The sequence below is a fragment of the Phyllobates terribilis genome, unplaced genomic scaffold (genome assembly GCF_046119375.1).
Source record: "Phyllobates terribilis strain yellow unplaced genomic scaffold, ASM4611937v1 Scaffold_13__5_contigs__length_258822181, whole genome shotgun sequence".
NCBI classification, from domain to species: Eukaryota; Metazoa; Chordata; class Amphibia; order Anura; family Dendrobatidae; genus Phyllobates; species Phyllobates terribilis.
Window position 1 is genome coordinate 93,366,177 of NW_027362773.1, and position 22,641 is coordinate 93,388,817.

General features: G+C 48.2%; 1 protein-coding gene across 1 annotated transcript; it reads right to left on the reverse strand.

The window, feature by feature from the left end:
- Positions 1-3,406: 3,406 nt before the first annotated feature.
- Positions 3,407-18,286, reverse strand: LOC141173794 (ubiquitin-conjugating enzyme E2 variant 3-like). The gene is made up of 12 exons (XM_073658212.1): positions 18,133-18,286; positions 17,452-17,536; positions 16,582-16,647; positions 15,623-15,786; positions 14,201-14,336; positions 14,018-14,118; positions 13,656-13,764; positions 12,573-12,743; positions 12,147-12,320; positions 11,674-11,761; positions 11,471-11,594; positions 3,407-4,903 (listed from the first exon to the last, which is right to left on the reverse strand). The coding sequence occupies exons 1-12, from the start codon at positions 18,253-18,255 to the stop codon at positions 4,736-4,738; spliced, it is 1,509 nt and encodes a 502-aa protein (XP_073514313.1). The 5' UTR covers positions 18,256-18,286; the 3' UTR covers positions 3,407-4,735.
- Positions 18,287-22,641: the final 4,355 nt, after the last annotated feature.

The window sequence follows — 22,641 nt, forward strand, 5'->3', positions numbered from 1 at the left end:
ATTATAAATAATCAGCAAACGCCAATGTGCAGCTCCCTGTTCACACTGCAGTTGAAAAAACGCTATTTTTTCTATTATCTGTTTCCCAGAGTTGTCGCAGTGTCATTTTTCAGTTGCTTGTTGTTTTTTTTCAGGAGTAGTTGCTGTATTTGTCACACAGTCTTGGGATACATGAGGTTTTTTATGTGTTTTTACTAATTTTTTTTAAAGGGAGCCAAAAAGCAATTCTGGCATTTATTCCAGTTATTTTATAGGTTATATAATGTAAATTTTTTTTTACAGGGGGGCGGGGGTCCCTGTAGATGTAGTTATACCAATTATGTGGGTTTAATTTTTTTTCTTGCATAGTAAAGAAGTGGGTAAGGAGGAAAATGGGATTTTTTCTATATATGTTTAGTCCCACAACTAGTGTATACAGTGTATTATAATGTTGATAGGCATCAAATTAGACCCAGGCTCTGGGTGCCATGGCAACGCATCGGCGACCCCCATGATCGAGTCATCTGTTCAATAACTAAAGGCCCCGTCACACTTAGCGATGCTACAGCGATCCTGACAACGATACGACCCAGCAGGGATCGTTGCTGGGTCGTTATGTGGTCGCTGGTGAGATGTCAAACAGTCAGATCTTCCCAACGACGCAGCAGCGATGCGGCGACCCGTAGCGACCTGTATAACGATGTCGGCGGTCGTTGGGACCCTGTCACATAGCAGCTACTCTGACGATTCAGACCTCGATGAGGGACGACTTCTCAGTTCTGAGTCGCCAACGAGGTCGTTGGTAAGGTGTCAAACACACCGATGCATGCTACCCAGCGGGAACTCAACGATCAAAAAAGGGTCCAGGCCATTTCGAGACGGTCACAGCAGGAGCCTGGTTGCTGCTACGTGTCACACGGAGCGAGATCGCTGCTGAGGTCGCTGTTGTGTCACAAAACTTGTGACTCAGCAGCGATCTCGTTTAGTGTGACGGGGGCTTAAGATGCTGCTGTCGCTATTGGCCGTGGCATCTAAAGCAGACGTCAAACTCTGGCCCGCAGGGTGGTTGTATTTGGCCCATGATACCAGAACCACCACCCCTATGTCGGGCCATTATTCTGTATGGAGCACTATGTGGGGCCCGTTATACTGTATGGAGCCCTATGTGGGGCCATTATTCTGTATGGAGCACTATGTGGGGCCCATTATTCTGTATGGAGGACTATGTGGGGCCCATTATACTGTATGGAGAACTATGTGGGGCCCATTATTCTGTATGGAGGACTATGTGGGGCCCATTATTCTGTATGAAGGACTATGTGGGGCCCATTATACTTTATGGAGGACTTTGTGGGGCACATTATTCTGTATGGAGGACTATGTGGGGCCCATTATTCTGTATGGAGGACTATGTGGGGCCCATTATATTGTATGGAGGACTATGTGGGGCACATTATTCTGTATGGAGGACTATGTGGGGCCCATTATTCTGTATGGAGGACTATGTGCGGCCATTATTCTATATGGAGGACTATGTGGGGCTCATTATACTATATACTGGTTGGCCTGAGACTCCAAGTTTTTCATTTTGGCCCTCTGTGTGTTTGAGTTTCACATCCCTGATCTAAAGTCTTAAGCTGAAAGGATGGGGGAGAACCTTGATCCCTGCAATCTCAGCTGATTGCACAGGTACAGAATCACGACATGCATATACATGAGAGAGGCACATCCCCTTGCACTCCTGTCAGCAGACGGGTAATAAATGTGGGCTCCGCTCCACTTTAACATTGATCACCTATCCAGAATAGCCTTTTTAGTCAAACTGGTTCTCTAGTGCTACACACTTTTGCATCCATAGATGGCGGCCTGGAAGACAATACATGCTGATCATGCATGCACCATCAACAGGAAAATAAATATATGTATGATCGCTGGGGGTTAAACGGTAAAGATCCCCTCCAAACCTGACAACAGGGGTCCCAAAGACTGAAGCTCTGCTGAATGTGAACAATCAATGCTCCATTGAACTGGCAGAGAGCTGTATTGGCAGTCCCATAGAAGTGAATGGAGTGCAGCCTGAACATGCTCACTACAGTTTCACTCTCTCAGTGCATTTGGAGACTCCCAGTTCTCATTTTTGTGGAGGAACCAGCCAACTGCAATCATACAGTTATCCCCTAGTTTGTGTTTTAAGCACAAGTGTCTAAGGATTCCCATAACTTCCGGTTCCTCATATTTCGGTGAAATAGACCGGCCGTCTCATGCAAAAATTGCTTTTGTCATTGGCTGCAGCGGTCATAGTCAGATCATTTTACTGAGTTGTGTAATTAATGACTTATATGGTTAATTTAGGTTTTTCTATCTGTTAGTTTATGTCCCATTGGGGACTTTTTGCTGTGGACCTCCTGGAAATCTTGCATTGCAAACGTCAAAATTCGCTGAGATCCACAACAGAAAATGACAGGCTGCAGCGTTTTGTGAAATCTTATTCTCAACCTAGCTCTTGTCATATGTAATTTTCTGCACGTGATTCCACAGTGGAAAATTTGCTGACATTATTGACATTCAGAAGCAGAAATTGCCTGGAAAATCTAGTCCTGCTCACACAGCTGGTGAACATTGTACAGTGTTTTAGTCTGAAAAAGAACTAACCATAGAAACCTGCAAATGAGAGACAACAGAGAACGATCCTAAGACCGCCACAGTCTGCCAGGACATGATTAAAGGGGCTCAGTCAGGACAGAGAGGCGCGTCTATCACCATTCATTATTATGGTGCACATGCAACAACCTTTGATGTCACTGCGGCACACATCAGAATGGGGGATCAGAGGACCCCTTTTCTAAATCTTTTCATGGAAATGGCCTGATCCCTGATTATTGGCTTGTGCAATAGGGCTATAGACTCAAAGCACGATACATCAGAGTCCTACATTTAGTACATAAAGAGTTTAAAACTTGCAGCGTAAATGTTACGTGTATCAACAGGCCAGATGACTGTGTTTTTGGCCAGTATCAGTGTATGGGTATAGGACCGTATACCTCCTGGAATAACTCCCATTCACTGCCAGCAAGCACATAATACATGGACATGAACAATCCCTTGTTGGAGGTTGAAATCCTACAGGTCACTATCGACCCTTTAACGAGTTTTGCAATATGACTTAGGATAAAAGCCAAATCAGAATCTCAATTTGCAGATACGGTGTTTCGGGGTGTTGCCCCTCATCAGTGCAAAGTATGAGAATTGATTTGGCTAGGTGAGAGGCTCTGGACTGGGGTCTAAGGGGTAACGTTTCCCCTTGTCACTCTCCACAAGGAGAAACGTTACCCCTTAGTCCTTGTTGTAGGTTGTCACTCATTTACTTCAGTGTACAATAGATCAGAGGGGGGGGGAATGTGAATGATTATACTCGGCACACAACCTGCACAGCTAGAAAATATATTTTATTCTTTTTCCAAATGATTCCATTCACTGAATGAAATAATTTTCCACCTTGTACATGATTAACGGCTTATAAGTCCACAAATATAAAAATGTGTATAGGGATTCAGTGCTATCAGTATACAAAATGAGAAAAGAGTTCAACCTTTGTAAGGTAAAAATGCGTCAGATAATAAGTGTTAACGCAACTGCAGCAATGTATCGTGTGTGTTTCTACATATATTTTTACAAAGTAAGACAGGACTATGTAGTGGTTCCCATTTGCAGCCCTGCAACTAATGCTGATCCAGTCCTCTAATATCTAAAAACATCTGCTTGCTGTCATTGAATTTTTTTTTTGTTTTATTACATCCAAAGAAATGATAATTGAGCGTACATCAACCTCATCAGGCTAATTCACGAGAAAGAGTGCAACTAATCTAAGTAAAGTAAGCCAACTAATAGATGGCGTAAAAGGAAGACTAGACCAGCTATGGATGGACCATAGTGAGCTACATTGACAACTTTAGTACATTTTAACGTTTTTGCCCTGGATTCATTAAGACTGTTGTCTTTGCATGCCAGTCTTAAAGAAAGATGCGCCAAATTAATTAAAAAGGGGTGTGCACCTCTTAAGAAATTTGATGTATTTTACAATGTACATGTGCCTTCTCCCAAAAATATTGCACATTTCTGGTGTAAATTATAATGAATTTATGTCTTACAGAACTGGCTTAAAAAAAATCACTACATTTTTGCACAATTTCTGGGAATTTTACAGCAGAATTCTGGCAAAACTCCTCAATGAATCAGGGTCTAATGTCTCCAAAGTTTACACTGTCTGAAAGTTAGACGGCTTTATTAAAGCACCACTCCAGAGGTGCAATAAAAAAACAAAACACTGGAGTGGTGCTTTAAATCTTCCGCATTGAATTAGACCCATTGGGATGTAGTGAGCAGGATCCTGCCGCTTACCAAGGTGCAGCAGAAGTCGTCATCCACCTCCAGCCTCATTGTCCATATAAAAGCAAGAGTATTTAGTTCCCTCAAGAAGGACAAAAAGAAAATCAGAATATAAAAGGCTTGATGCAGGACGCACCAGTCACACACAGCCGCTGCAGTAGATGTTCTGGGGGTCGTCAGAAGGTGCCCACCCAATGCAATGGCATCCAGTGACTTAGTGCCGTCATGGCTGCTGATGGTGTGTGCCACACTGGAAATGTGAAATATAATAGATTAACCCCGTCCCTTGTTCATGAGCTAAGATCGTATCAGAAAGCGACTCTGCACTGCAGAGATTACAGGCGTCATGGAGTCCGGCTCCAGGTGCGGCTCACAGGTTCAGCTGCCGCTGCAGGTCGTAGATGGAGGCGGCACTTTTGTGCAAAGTGTCAGATACATGATCTTGATGTTGTAGGATCTGGGGGGTCCCGAGCACCCCGCTGTCTCCCAGAACACAGGGAACGCTCAGAAACACGTCATTCTGAATATTGAAGAATCCCTGAGGACAGAACACAAAATACAGGAGTTTACAGCAGCGAGCCTATGTGATGTGTGTACAGTACGTCGTAAGTATTCTGTCTATGGTATAGCAGGTGTTGTATTATAAAAAAGTCTGAAACTTTATGATATAATTTGTGTTTTAATTTCTTGCCAATCCATGATCTCTGCTTGGTGTCAGTGAATGGAAAAAGCTGAAAACTTGTCTGGTTCACAAAATGTCAGGAAAAGCTGCAATGTGTGAACAAGGCCTAAGCATCAGATTGCACTCTCAGAATGAATCTTGCACTTATGTGAAACTGGATCAGGACGTGTAGTTAGCATCTGAATTCCCATTCACTGGGCAGCACGGTGGCTCAGTGGTTAGCACTGTACAGAGGGCAGCACGGTGGCTCAGTGGTTAGCACTGTACAGAGGGCAGCATGGTGGCTCAGTGGTTAGCACTGCAGCCTTGCAGCGCAGGGGTCCTGGGTTCAAATCCCACCAAGGACAACATCTGCAAGGAGTTTGTATGTTCTCCCTGTGGTTGCGTAGGTTTCCTCCAGGTTCTCCGGTTTCCTCCCACACTCCAAAGACATACTGATAGGGAATCTAGATTGTGAGCCCCAATGGGGACAGAGATGATGATGTCTGTAAAGCACTGTGGAATATGTTGGCGCTATATAAAAATAAAGATTATTATTATTCACTGACAACATGGGGGGAGGGGGGATGGGGAGTGTTGAAGAAGACGACTGAATAATGGCTGACTAGTTTTCATCCTTTTTTTTTATCCAATATGTTTGAGCTACAAACAGACAATGTTTCTTAAAACTAGAAATCTGATAGGAAATATGAGGTTTATTCCCTGGTGAGCGATGACATTTTCAGATGGGAATGAGATTTAGCGAGGATGACACAGCTTAATATTTATGCTGCTGCAGACACGGTAGAGGGAGGGGGAGGCTCCTGCTGCAGACACGGTAGAGGGAGGGGAAGGCTCCTGCTGCAGACACGGTAGAGGGAGGGGGAGGCTCCTGCTGCAGACACGGTAGAGGGAGGGGAAGGCTCCTGCTGCAGACACGGTAGAGGGAAGGGAGGCTCCTGCTGCAGACACGGTAGAGGGAGGGGGAGGCTCCTGCTGCAGACACGGTAGAGGGAGGGGAAGGCTCCTGCTGCAGACACGGTAGAGGGAGGGGAGGCTCCTGCTGCAGACACGGTAGAGGGAGGGGGAGCTCCTGCTGCAGACACGGTAGAGGGAAGGGAAGGCTCCTGCTGCAGACACGGTAGAGGGAGGGGGAGGCTCCTGCTGCAGACAAGGTAGAGGGAGGGGGAGGCTCCTGCTGCAGACACGGTAGAGGGAAGGGAGGCTCCTGCTGCAGACACGGTAGAGGGAGGGGGAGGCTCCTGCTGCAGACACGGTAGAGAGAGGGGAAGGCTCCTGCTGCAGACACGGTAGAGAGAGGGGAAGGCTCCTGCTGCAGACACGGTAGAGGGAAGCGAGGCTCCTGCTGCAGACACGGTAGAGGGAGGGGAAGGCTCCTGCTGCAGACACGGTAGAGGGAGGGGGAGGCTCCTGCTGCAGACACGGTAGAGGGAGGGGGAGGCTCCTGCTGCAGACACGGTAGAGGGAAGGGAGGCTCTTGCTGCAGACACGGGAGGGGGAGGCTCCTGCTGCAGACACGGTAGAGGGAAGGGAGGCTCCTGCTGCAGACACGGTAGAGGGAGGGGGAGGCTCCTGCTGCAGACACGGTAGAGGGAGGGGGAGGCTCCTGCTGCAGACACGGTAGAGGGAAGGGAGGCTCCTGCTGCAGACACGGTAGAGGGAGGGGGAGGCTCCTGCTGCAGACACGGTAGAGGGAGGGGGAGGCTCCTGCTGCAGACACGGTAGAGGGAGGGGAAGGCTCCTGCTGCAGACACGGTAGAGGGAGGGGGAGGCTCCTGCTGCAGACACGGTAGAGGGAGGGGGAGGCTCCTGCTGCAGAGACGGTAGAGGGAAGGGAGGCTACTGCTGCAGACACGGTAGAGGGAGGGGGAGGCTCCTGCTGCAGACACGGTAGAGGGAGGGGAAGGCTCCTGCTGCAGACACGGTAGAGGGAAGGGAGGCTCCTGCTGCAGACACGGTAGAGGGGGAGGCTCCTGCTGCAGACTAGGTAGAGGGGGAGGCTCCTGCTGCAGACACGGTAGAGGGAGGGGGAGGCTCCTGCTGCAGACACGGTAGAGGGAAGGGGAGGCTACTGCTGCAGACACGGTAAAGGGGGAGGCTCCTGCTGCAGACATGGTAAAGGGGGATGCTCCTGCTGCAGACATAGTAGAGGGGGAGGCTCCTGCTGCAGACACGGTAGAGGGAGGGGGAGGCTCCGGCTGCAGACACGGTAGAGGGAGGGGAAGGCTCCTGCTGCAGACACGGTAGAGGGAAGGGAGGCTCCTGCTGCAGACACGGTAGACGGGGAGGCTCCTGCTGCAGACACGGTAGAGGGAGGGGGAGGCTCCTGCTGCAGACACTGTAGAGGGAGGGGGAGGCTCCTGCTGCAGACACGGTAGAGGGAAGGGAGGCTCCTGCTGCAGACACGGTAGAGGGAAGGGAGGCTCCTGCTGCAGACACGGTAGGAGGGAGGGGGAGGCTCCTGTTGCAGACATGGTAGAGGGAGGGGGGAGGCTCCTGCTGCAGACACGGTAGAGGGAGAGGAAGGCTCCTGCTGCAGACACGGTAGAGGGAAGGGAGGCTCTTGCTGCAGACACGGGAGGGGGAGGCTCCTGCTGCAGACACGGTAGAGGGGGAGGCTCCTGCTGCAGACACGGTAGAGGGGGAGGCTCCTGCTGCAGACACGGTAAAGGGGGAGGCTCCTGCTGCAGACACGTTAAAGGGGGAGGCTCCTGCTGCAGACACGTTAAAGGGGGAGGCTCCTGCTGCAGACACGGTAGAGGGAGGGGGAGGCTCCTGCTGCAGACACGGTAGAGGGAAGGGGGAGGCTCCTGCTGCAGACACGGGAGAGGGTAGAAGGAAGGGAGGCTCCTGTGGGAAGGGGGAGGCTCCTGCTGCAGACACGGTAGAGGGAAGGGGGCGGCTCCTGCTGCAGACACGGTAGAGGGAAGGGGGAGGCTCCTGCTGCAGACACGGTAGAGAGAAGGGGGAGGTTCCTGCTGCAGACACGGTAGAGGGAAGGGGGAGGCTCCTGCTGCAGACACGGTAGAGGGAAGGGGGAGGCTCCTGCTGCAGACACGGTAGAGGGAAGGGGGAGGCTCCTGCTGCAGACACGGTAGAGGGAAGGGGGAGGCTCCTGCTGCAGACACGGTAGAGGGAAGGGGGAGGCTCCTGCTGCAGACACGGTAGAGGGAAGGGGGAGGCTCCTGCTGCAGACACGGTAGAGGGAAGGGGGAGGCTCCTGCTGCAGACACGGTAGAGGGAGGGGAAGGCTCCTGCTGCAGACACGGTAGAGGGAAGGGAGGCTCCTGCTGCAGACACGGTAGAGGGAAGGGAGGCTCCTGCTGCAGACACGGTAGACGGGGAGGCTCCTGCTGCAGACATGGTAGAGGGGGAGGCTCCTGCTGCAGACACGGTAGAGGGAGGGGGAGTTTCCTGCTGCAGACACGGTAGAGGGAGGGGGAGGCTCCTGCTGCAGACACGGTAGAGGGAAGGGAGGCTCCTGCTGCAGACACGGTAGAGGGAAGGGAGGCTCCTGCTGCAGACACGGTAGAGGGAGGGGGAGGCTCCTGTTGCAGACATGGTAGAGGGAGGGGGGAGGCTCCTGCTGCAGACACGGTAGAGGGAGGGGGAGGCTCCTGCTGCAGACACGGTAGAAGGGGAGGCTCCTGCTGCAGACGAGGGAGGGGGAGGCTCCTGCTGTAGACACGGTAGAGGGGGAGGCTCCTGCTGCAGACACGGTGGAGGGGGAGGCTCCTGCTGCAGACACGGTGGAGGGGGAGGCTCCTGCTGCAGACACGGTGGAGGGGGAGGCTCCTGCTGCAGACACGGTGGAGGGGGAGGCTCCTGCTGCAGACACGGTAGAGGGGGAGGCTCCTGCTGCAGACACGGTAGAGGGGGAGGCTCCTGCTGCAGACACGGTAGAGGGGGAGGCTCCTGCTGCAGACACGGTAAAGGGGGAGGCTCCTGCTGCAGACACGGTAAAGGGGGAGGCTCCTGCTGCAGACACGGTAAAGGGGGAGGCTCCTGCTGCAGACACGGTAAAGGGGGAGGCTCCTGCTGCAGACACGGTAGAGGGAGGGGGAGGCTCCTGCTGCAGACACGGTAGAGGGAAGGGGGAGGCTCCTGCTGCAGACACGGGAGAGGGTAGAAGGAAGGGAGGCTCCTGTGGGAAGGGGGAGGCTCCTGCTGCAGACACGGTAGAGGGAAGGGGGAGGCTCCTGCTGCAGACACGGTAGAGGGAAGGGGGAGGCTCCTGTTGCAGACATGGTAGAGGGAGGGGGGAGGCTCCTGCTGCAGCCACGGTAGAGGGAGGGGGAGGCTCCTGCTGCAGACACGGTAGAGGGGGAGGCTCCTGCTGCAGACGAGGGAGGGGGAGGCTCCTGCTGTAGACACGGTAGAGGGGGAGGCTCCTGCTGCAGACACAGTAGAGGGGGGAGGCTCCTGCTGCAGACACGGTAGAGGGGGAGGCTCCTGCTGCCGACACGGTAGAGGGGGAGGCTCCTGCTGCCGACACGGTAGAGGGGGAGGCTCCTGCTGCCGACACGGTAGAGGGGGAGGCTCCTGCTGCCGACACGGTAGAGGGGGAGGCTCCTGCTGCCGACACGGTAGAGGGGGAGGCTCCTGCTGCCGACACGGTAGAGGGGGAGGCTCCTGCTGCCGACACGGTAGAGGGGGAGGCTCCTGCTGCAGACACGGTAGAGGGGGAGGCTCCTGCTGCAGACACGGTAGAGGGGAAGGCTCCTGCTGCAGACACGGTAAAGGGGGAGGCTCCTGCTGCAGACATGGTAGAGGGAAGGGGGAGGCTCCTGCTGCAGACACGGGAGAGGGTAGAAGGAAGGGAGGCTCCTGTGGGAAGGGGGAGGCTCCTGCTGCAGACACGGTAGAGGGAAGGGGGAGGCTCCTGCTGCAGACACGGTAGAGGGAAGGGGGAGGCTCCTGCTGCAGACACGGTAGAGAGAAGGGGGAGGTTCCTGCTGCAGACACGGTAGAGGGAAGGGGGAGGCTCCTGCTGCAGACACGGTAGAGGGAAGGGGGAGGCTCCTGCTGCAGACACGGTAGAGGGAAGGGGGAGGCTCCTGCTGCAGACACGGTAGAGGGAGGGGGAGGCTCCTGCTGCAGACACGGTAGAGGGAAGGGGGAGGCTCCTGCTGCAGACACGGTAGAGGGAAGGGGGAGGCTCCTGCTGCAGACACGGTAAAGGGGGAGGCTCCTGCTGCAGACACGGTAAAGGGAAGGGGAGGCTCCTGTTGCAGACACGGTAGAGGGAAGGGGGAGGCTCCTGCTGCAGACACGGTAGAGGGAAGGGGGAGGCTCCTGCTGCAGACACGGTAGAGGGAAGGGGAGGCTCCTGCTGCAGACACGGTAGAGGGAAGGGAGGCTCCTGTTGCAGACACGGTAGAGGGAAGGGGGAGGCTCCTGCTGCAGACACGGTAGAGGGAAGGGGGAGGCTCCTGCTGCAGACACGGTAGAGGGAAAGGGGAGGCTCCTGCTGCAGACACGGTAGAGGGAAGGGGAGGCTCCTGCTGCAGACACGGTAGAGGGAAGGGGAGGCTCCTGCTGCAGACACGATAGAGGGAAGGGAGGCTCCTGCTGCAGACACAGTAGAGGGAAGGGGGAGGCTCCTGCTGCAGACACGGTAGAGGGAAGGGGGAGGCTCCTGCTGCAGACACGGTAGAGGGAGGAGGAGGCTCCTGCTGCAGACACGGTAGAGGGAGGCTCCTGCTGCAGACACGGTAGAGGGAAGGGAGGCTCCTGCTGCAGACACGGTAGAGGGAAGGGGGAGGCTCCTGCTGCAGCCATAGGACAGTGAGGAGGAAGAGGGTACATCAAGATGTAGAAATTTGCTGCAGAAAAAACTGGATTAACTTTTGCTGAGCATAAAAAATATATATATTTTTTTTTTTCTTCTTTTTTTCCCACCCCTAGTCCTCCCTTGGCAATGCTTTCTTGATCTCTGTACTGATCCTTGTGCAGTAGTCACAGGTCTATGTGTCATTCTAGAAGGCCAGTAATGTAGAGGCCGGCGGGAGACCATGGGACTGTTGGTGCAGAAGTGCCAGGGAAGAGGATTAAAGCAGTTTTATAGCAGATTTCGACTCCTCTTTGATTCCATAGCAAATCTACAACTAATTCATGACAGAGACTGATGTGCTAATTGATTTGGTCAATTTCTGTGCAGAAAACTTACACAACGTTTGGACGAGATTTGTTCAGATCTCACCCTTGCTCCTGTTATACACCACTGCAGATTTTCCGTCCCAAAAATCCAGGCGGAAAAGCCAATGTGATTCCACTATGTCTGGGATATTGTTTTAAATTTAATTTTGCATATCTAGTTTTATTTTTGTGCGTATTTAGTATTTATATTTGGAGTTCCTATCAGTTCTGCGGTAAATTGTTTTCATTGTCATGTTTCACCTTTCAACAGAAGTTTGTCGTTACCTTAGCAAGTGAAGAAACTGAGTGAACCTTCCTCTTATTTTGCACAATGGTGTCTGTAAGGTCAGCTACAGACAGGCCGATAGACCACGACCTCTGACCTTTACCTTTCATGGCCTCCATGGCTCTGTAAGAGTTAATAAAAGTATCAATACAAACAAAAAACACACATATATAACTCAATATTACATAACTTCATGCCTTACCTGTTTGTCAGCTGCTCTTGGAAGAGCTTGGGATATATCTTTCCAGGTTTGTGATTATTTTCCGAATCAGGGTCGCTCCAGGCCCCCACTAAATAAACAAATTCATAACGTTCAATATTTGTGTCCATTTTTCTTTTTCATGTGGTTTGCCAGCAAATGTTGCAGGAAAGTTGAAAAAATAAAATCACCTGTAACTGATTTTATTGTTTAAAATGTAGTCATAACCCCCCATTCGGCAGTGGTTTGATCCGCAATGATAACGTCAAATAGGGAAAATGATCTGTGCAATATGGAACAGACCACTGCACAGAGAAAATGGAGGATCTGACTACACTAAAAACCGTTTGGGAAGTCAGATATAGGGGTTGTCAGTTTTCTCTGATGGAAATGTATAATACAGTATATTACAGAAGCTCCTAATATACAATGTGGATATTAAATTTACAATTCTATTAATATTCATTCCTTCTCACCTTTATTTGCTCCTTGCTCCCCAATGACCCAACCTGTCTGTGACTCCTCCGAAGAACTGGTTAATGTTTTAATGACATGCTGAAACCTTGCAGAGTCCAAGTTACAACCGATCCCGATCACTTGTCTGGAGGGAAGGCCACTTAGTTTCCAGGCCACATAGGTCATTATCTCCACTGCAAACCAAGAGGAAATGTAGCCAATATATAATTTACATAAGAAACAATGGTGAATTATATAGAATGTTAAAAGGAATCATATTGTACTAATGCACCACCTGAAAGATCTTACACCAAGAAACCGCCAAACCCTCCACACCCAAAAAATCTAAATAAAAAATATATAAAACTAATAAAGTTTTCACAACTGAGCCACGGACCATACTAGAAGTCAAGCAATTATAACATGCACCTGCGATCTGCTCTTACCAGGCTGGGAGGCAATGACCAGCACGCTGTTGGGGCAATGATAGGACACGGCTGGTACAAGTCCACGCAGAAGGTCCACGTTACTTTGTAAGACCTCCAGGTATGATTGAGCGTTACTCCATGCATTTACAGTTATCACTATGACTTTCGAGCCGGCAACACAGGACAGATCTGAAATGAAGAACATTGGGTCACACCCACATACTCAAATACACATCAAAGTAATCATACAGGCGGAAATATTAACCCCTTAAGGATGCAGCCAATTTTTTGTTTTTTCGCTTTTGTTTTTTCCTCCTTTTCTTCTAAGAGCCATAACCTTACGATACGGTGGCTTATTTTTTTGCAAGATGAGTTGTAATTTTGAATGACACCGTTCACTTTACCATATGATGGTAAAAAAAAATCCAACCGAGGTGAAGAAGTGGTGGAAAAACGCAATTCTGCCATTGCTTTTTGGGACTCAAAAGTCCAGCTCAGTACGATTAAGGTGATACCAAACTTGTATAGGTTGTTTTTGTTTTTTTTTACTATTTAGTGGCTTATAAAAATTCTAAAAAAAAAACAAAAAAAATTGTTTTTAGCAGCCGTATTCTGGGACCGGTTATTTTTTATTTTTATGAGGGAATATATTTTGTGTGCCAATCGGTTTTTATTGGTGTTTTGATCGCCTTAAATTCCATTTTATCTGGAAGGGGCGACAAACAAATCACTGCACTTTTATGGTTTTTTTCTTTATACCATTTACTGTTTCTGTAAAAACTGTTTTATATTTTCATAGATCTGACTTCATGGATACAGCAATATAGATTATGCTTTTTTATCTCTTTATTTTTAACTGCTGAAAAGAGGGATGATTAGATTTTTCATGTTTTTTACTTTTTTTTTTTTTTACTTGTCACTTTATTTTTTAGTCCCCTTACGAATCTTGTTCCAGAGATAGTTTGATCGCTTTTTTATTTTTATGTTTTATGCAATTTTAGCCATTTATGATGATAAAAAAAAACTTTTAAGTGGTGGTTGGGATCCCAGGACATCACACTTGGTATATACAGTATTATTTTTTTTTTGGCCGTCACCTACCTTTACTGACTTCCACATCTGGAATCGGGAAAAGTTGCAGGTCAGTGGTTCCTCCACCTTTCGAACCTCCATCACTGACATCAAGAAGAACAAGCGAGTCCGCAGCCCTCTATACGGGAACATTAATCATGTAAATATCATGCAGATCTGTGATCTCAGTGACTCCCCTACCTAATTATCTCTCAGGGGCTTTATATGAGATAAGAAGCCACAAAGTGACAGGAGAAATCCAAAAACCCAATACTACAGAATGCAACTAATCTGGTGCAGGATGGTCCAGAAATGCTGGTAACCAACATCCATCGTCCTCAGGATTATTAGAATTGATGCAAGGAAATGTATAAAATTTTGCATTTTTGTACCTTTGCAGATATAGCCAATAGACAAGCCAGAGCCAAATCTCCTCCTCCGATCACCACGACTTTACTGCGACTTTTTCCACTTACGTCTACATCGGATACACCTGGCAATGTAATGATCTTGTTATATCGAGGGGCACAGTGTGCCAGTCTCTACACTGTGGGGGCTCCTCCATATAGCCTTACCATCAGTGACCTGGGAGATGAAGGAGAGAAGCTCCTTCTGCCTGGAGGCTTCTGCAGCGGAGAGGGAATACAGCGGGAGTTCATCCTCAAAAGTTGCTGCCATTTCTTTGATCAGGCCGAGGATAGTAGACTTGGGCTGCAAGAAACCAAATATTACAGATGGCAGTGACCGGTACTATAGCAGATGGTACAGTAGTGGCAGCTCACCCACTGGGAACAGGCCATACATGTCTCAGATGAGACCACCTATTTAATGTAGATTGAAAGTTCCAAAATATTAAATTTCTTATCATTTTCAAGATCCCTGGTTTCCTACTAGAGAGTTAACTTTTTTTTTATTTTGGTGGGGTTGATTATCGTTTTTTACAGCGTTTATTTCGACCTTGTACTACAGATCAGTACGATCATGGAGATACTGAACTTTTTTATAGCTTTTTTTTTTATCAATTATGAAAAGAAAAAAAAGTTTAGAATGGTTAAAAAAAAAAATAAAATATTTGTTTTTTGGTGTTATTTTGTGAGAACCACAACTTTTATTTTCACGTTTATGGAGCAGTATGAGGGTTTGTTTTTTTTTCTGCAGGGCAAGATGACATTTTTTTTTATTGATACCATGGGGCACCACTGTGATTGAGAAGATTAAATGTCAGTGTCAGATATTGATATCAGTATTTAAGTGGTTAATGAGCAGTAATCTGATCTGGGAGCTGCTGTTAGTGATGGCTGCGGGCTGTATAACACAGCCGGCACCAGCCATGTATGGGGGATACACAACTCATCAGTACGTCTTATGTCAGCTATTCCAGAAACCTGAAGGTCAATTTGACTCCAGTTTCGATATCTCTGGAGAATTAGATACAGCAGTCCGGATGGGAACCCCTGTGAGAACTCTGGGCCGGCCATGTTGGCTGTCACCCAGCTTTCCCAGAAGCAGATGCAACTATGATTTCCCTGTAAATTACCATTTTTCACAGCTGCAGTAAAGCGACAACTGACTGTTTCCAACAAGCCTTTGCCTAAACCTAAAACCCTCCTAGGCTATAACATTTAGTCATTGCGGCCGCTCGTCATCTTCCCTGCTATTTTTGGCAATACTGATTCCAGCCATAACTAGAAACTCCAGTCTGGTGAGTTAATTACAGGTTGAAACTAATCTGGTCGTCGTCATGTGAGCGGCACTACTCGCTGCGGTAATCACATGAAACGAGCACCGACATTAATGATCATACGCTTTATAACAACTCGCCCACAGCAACCAATCAGAATCCAGCTCTTATTTTTCAGAGGCCCTTTGTAAAATGAAAGCACGGACCTGATTGGTTGCTATGGGCAACTCATGGGATTGATGTATCTCATGTACTAATGTTTGTAGGCCAGACGCTCCGATCATCACCATAGTGACATGTACGCGGCGGTACTTACATGGCTCCAGTTCTGAAGGGACGGCAGGTAGATCCGTCCTTGGTTGTCTATGTGTTTTCCAACCCGGATCCCCATGTTCTGTGTCGGCTTCAGAAAACAAATTGGAGGAGCAAACGGGTGAGAATCCAGGAGCCACAGGCAGACGGGGATGTTATAGAGAGTTCCTGCAAGACAATGTTATATATATTGTATATATTGTGTGTGTGTGTATGTATATATATATATATATATATATATATATATATATATATATATATATATATATATATATATACACAGAGTGTCAGCGTGTCATTATACCGTACCACGTGTATCAATAGCATCGTCATGTAACCCAAGTTTCAGTGGTGTCACTATATCGTACCTCATAAGTCAGCATTATCATTATCCTGTACCCCGAGTGTCAGAGTCATCATCCTGTACCCCGAGCGTCATCGTCATCATCCTGTATCCCGAGAGTCAGCGTCATCATCCTGTACCCCGAGAGTCAGCGTAATCGTCATCATCCTGTACCCAGAGTGTCAGCGTCATCATCCTGTACCCCGAGTGTCAGCGTCATCATCCTGTACCCCGAGTGTCAGCGTCATCATCCTGTACCCTGAGTGTCAGCGTCATCATCCTGTACCCTGAGAGTCAGCGTCATCGTCATCATCCTGTACCCCGAGTGTCAGCGTCATCATCATCATCCTCCTGAACCCCGAGTGTCAACATCATCATCATCCTGTACCCTGAATGTCAGCATCATCAACCTGTAACCCGAGTGTCAGCATCATCATCATCCTGTACCCCAAGTGTCATCATCATCATCCTGTACGCCGAGTGTCAGGGTCACCATCATCCTATATCCGGAGTGTCAGCATAATCATCATCCTGTACCCCAAATAAGTGTTTAGCCTCCCTACAGACCCAGGTATATACTATATCAGGCCTATGTACAGTCAGGTTCTTGCTCATATTACCCTGGGATTTCATGGGAACAGTTCCTGAGAGATTCAACAAATCCTTCTGAGATCCATCTTTAAATGCTGAAAATAATGTATTAAAATTGTTAATGTTTTTCATTAAATTGCTCGCCCAACATTGTTTGGAATAAGAGGTGCAAACAAAAAGCTTTGAATAAATCTTGCACAATGTACTAAGGCCACAGCCCCACTATCAGTATTTAGTCAGTATTCGGTCAGTATTTTTTCTCAGGAGTGGGAGCCAAAACCAGGTGAGGAACAATCAGAGAAAAGGTAGAATAGAAACAAATCACCAATTCTGCATTTATCACCCACTCCTGGTTTTGGCTCCCACTTCTGAGAAAAATACTGACCAAATACTGATAGTGGGGCCATGGCCTAACAGCGTATACTACTGCTTCCCCACCTGAGTAAGGGCTGCCCCGCATGGCCTTCCAAACATAGTCTCTATTAAAAAGTCCTTATCTGTCCATTACCTCCAATGCGTTTCCCCAAACAAGGTTCTTCAGGGAGACCAGTACATAGGACTTCTACTATGGTTTCCCAGTAAGAAAAGAACCCACCAGACATGAAGTGGACTCAGCCTTACAGCAGGGTACATTAAACCTGGTGGCATACATATCATTGGTGCAACCTATGCAGCCATACAGGGGCCCTAGAGGTAAGGGGGCCATTGCCACCTACAATGCGTTTCCCCAAACAAGGTTCTTCAGGGAGACCAGTACATAGGACTTCTACTATAGTTTCCCAGTAGGAAAAGAACCCACCAGATGACGTGGACTCAGCCCTACAGGAGGTTACACGAGACCCCTGAACTCAGCAACATTACATGACCCTAATGATAATGTGGAGTTACTGAACCCTTACTGTAGGTGTCCAAAGAATAGAGGAAGCTGGGGAAGGCTCGGTGCACATCCTTCAATTCTTCAATAGTCAGGTCTCGGAATTTATACTGTGGGGATAAAGGAGTATAGTACTAGTTACACAATGTCAGTATAGGTAGAGTACTAGTTACACAATGTCAGTATAGGTAGCGTACTAGTTACACAATGTCAGTATAGGTAGAGTACTAGTTACACAATGTCAGTATAGGTAGAGTACTAGTTACACGATGTCAGTATAGGTACAGTACTAGTTACACAATGTCAGTATAGGTAGAGTACTAGACATACAATGTCAGTATTTATTTATTTTACTCACTTATATTGTGCTTTACATGCATTATCATCACTGTTCCCACTGAGGCTCACAATCTACATTCCCTATCTGTATGTCTTTGGAGTGTGGAAAGATCCCGGAGAACCCAGAGGAAACCCACGCAAACACGGGGAGAACATACAAACTCCATGCAGATATTGTCCGTGGTGGGATTTGAACCCAGAACCCCAGCGCTGCAATGCTAACCACTGAGCCACTGTATCATTATGGTACTAGTTATACACCAGTAGTCATGTGACACCGGTATCAGTTCAGGACTAGTTAGTTACACGGAGTTACAGTAGTCATGTGATCACCTTCCCCATACAGTGATACTACATCTTCTCTCACCTTCCCCAGCCGCGGTCTCATCAGCTCCACGCTGAACTCCATGTCTGCCTGGAGCTCCGGCTTCTCTTCCTGCTTCCTCTGCTGCAGAGCCCGGGACAAGCAGCAGGGAGGAGCCGCCGACATCACTGGGAGCCCGGCCGCTCTCCTCCTCCTCTTGTGTATACTGAGCACAACTTCCTCCACATGTTTACATTCACCGCACACATATCATACACCGCACACATAGCATATACTGTACCCACACTGCACACATATCATATACTGTACCCACACTGCACACATATCATACACCGCACATATATCATATACTGTACCCACACTGCACACATATCATATACTGTACCCACACTGCACACATATCATACACCGCACACATATCATATACTGCACCCACACTGCAAACATATCATACACCACACATATATCATATACTGTACCCACACTGCACACATATCATACACCGCACATATATCATATACTGTACCCACACTGCACACATATCATACACCGCACACATAGCATATACTGTACCCACACTGCACACATATCATACACCGCACATATATCATATACTGTACCCACACTGCACACATATCATACACCGCACATATATCATATACTGTACCCACACTGCACACATATCATACACCACACATATATCATATACTGCACCCACACCGCACACATATCATACACCGCACACATATCATATACTGTACCCACACTGCACACATATCATACACCGCACATATATCATATACTGTACCCACACTGCACACATATCATACACCGCACATATATCATATCCTGTACCCACACTGCACACATATCATACACCGCACACATATCATATACTGTACCCACACTGCACACATATCATACACCGCACATATATCATATACTGTACCCACACTGCACACATATCATACACCGCACATATATCATATACTGTACCCACACTGCACACATATCATACACCGCACACATATCATATACTGTACCCACACTGCACACATATCATACACCGCACATATATCATATACTGTACCCACACTGCACACATATCATACACCGCACATATATCATATACTGTACCCACACTGCACACATATCATACACCGCACACATAGCATATACTGTACCCACACTGCACACATATCATACACCGCACACATAGCATATACTGCACCCACACTGCACACATATCATACACCGCACACATATCATATACTGCACCCACACTGCACACATATCATACACCGCACATATATCATATACTGTACCCACACTGCACACATATCATACACCGCACACATAGCATATACTGTACCCACACTGCACACATATCATACACCGCACACATCTCATATACTGCACCCACACTGCACACATATCATACACCGCACACATAGCATATACTGTACCCACACTGCACACATATCATACACCGCACACATAGCATATCCTGTACCCACACTGCACACATATCATACACCGCACACATATCATATACTGTACCCACACTGCACACATATCATACACCGCACACATATCATATACTGTACCCACACTGCACACATATCATACACCGCACACATAGCATATACTGTACCCACACCGCACACGTCATACACCGCACACATACTATACTGCACCCACACCGCACACGTCATACACTGCACATATATCATATACTGCACCCACACTGCACACATATCATACACCGCACACATATCATATACTGTACCCACACTGCACACATATCATACACCGCACATATATCATATACTGCACCCACACCGCACACGTCATACACCACACACATACTATACTGCACCCACACCGCACACATATCATACACCGCACACATATCATATACTGCACCCACACCGCACACGTCATACACCGCACACATATCATATACTGCACCCACACAGCACACGTCATACACCGCACACATATCATATACTGCACCCACACCGCACACATATCATACACCGCACACATATCATATACTGCACCCACACCGCACACGTCATACACCGCACATATATCATATACTGCACCCACACCGCACACATATCATACACCGCACACATAGCATATACTGTACCCACACTGCACACATATCATACACCGCACACATATCATATACTGCACCCACACCGCACACGTCATACACTGCACATATATCATATACTGCACCCACACCGCACACATATCATACACCGCACACATAGCATATACTGTACCCACACTGCACACATATCATACACCGCACACATATCATATACTGCACCCACACCGCACATATATCATACACCGCACACATATCATATACTGCACCCACACCGCACACGTCATACACTGCACATATATCATATACTGCACCCACACCGCACACATATCATACACCGCACACATATCATATACTGCACCCACACCGCACACGTCATACACCGCACACATATATACTGCACCCACACCACACACGTCATACACCGCACACATACTATACTGCACCCACACCACACACGTCATACACCGCACCATATCATATACTGCACCCACACCGCACACATATCATACACCGCACATATATCATATACTGCACCCACACCGCACACATCATACACCGCACACATACTATACTGCACCCACACCGCACACATATCATATACTGCACCCACACCGCACACGTCATACACTGCACATATATCATATACTGCACCCACACCGCACACGTCATACACTGCACATATATCATATACTGCACCCACACCGCACACATATCATATACTGTACCCACACTGCACACATATCATGCACCGCACACATAGCATATACTGCACCCACACCGCACACATATCATATACTGCACCCACACCGCACACATCATACACCGCACACATAGCATATACTGTACCCACACTGCACACATATCATGCACCGCACACATAGCATATACTGCAACCACACCGCACACGTCATACACCGCACACATAGCATATACTGCACCCACACCGCACACATCATACACCGCACACATATCATATACTGCACCCACACCGCACACGTCATACACCGCACACATATCATATACTGCACCCACACCGCACACGTCATACACCGCACACATATCATATACCGCACCCACACCGCACACATATCATATACTGCACCCACACTGCACACATATCATACACCGCACACATATCATATACTGCACCCACACCGCACACATATCATACACCGCATACATATCATATACTGCACCCACACCGCACACGTCATACACCGCACACATATCATATACTGCACCCACACCGCACACGTCATACACCGCACACATATCATATACTGCACCCACACCGCACACATATCATACACCGCACACATATCATATACTGCACCCACACCGCACACGTCATACACCGCACACATATCATATACTGCACCCACACCGCACACGTCATACACTGCACACATATCATATACTGCACCCACACCGCACACGTCATACACCGCACACATACTATACTGCACCCACACCACACACGTCATACACCGCACACATATCATATACTGCACCCACACCGCACACATATCATACACCGCACACATATCATATACTGCACCCACACCGCACACATATCATACACCGCACATATATCATATACTGCACCCACACCACACACGTCATACACCGCACACATACTATACTGCACCCACACCGCACACGTCATACACTGCACATATATCATATACTGCACCCACACCGCACACGTCATACACTGCACATATATCATATACTGCACCCACACCGCACACATATCATATACTGTACCCACACTGCACACATATCATGCACCGCACACATAGCATATACTGCACCCACACCGCACACATATCATATACTGCACCCACACCGCACACATCATACACCGCACACATAGCATATACTGTACCCACACTGCACACATATCATGCACCGCACACATAGCATATACTGCACCCACACCGCACACGTCATACACCGCACACATAGCATATACTGCACCCACACCGCACACATCATACACCGCACACATATCATATACTGCACCCACACCGCACACGTCATACACCGCACACATATCATATACTGCACCCACACCGCACACGTCATACACCGCACACATATCATATACCGCACCCACACCGCACACATATCATATACTGCACCCACACTGCACACATATCATACACCGCACACATATCATATACTGCACCCACACCACACACGTCATACACTGCACATATATCATATACTGCACCCACACCGCACACATATCATACACCGCACACATATCATACACCGCACACATATCATATACTGCACCCACACCGCACACATATCATGCACCGCACACATATCGTATACTGCACCCACACCGCACACATCATACACCGCACGCATATCATATACTGCACCCACACCGCACACGTCATACACCGCACACATATCAT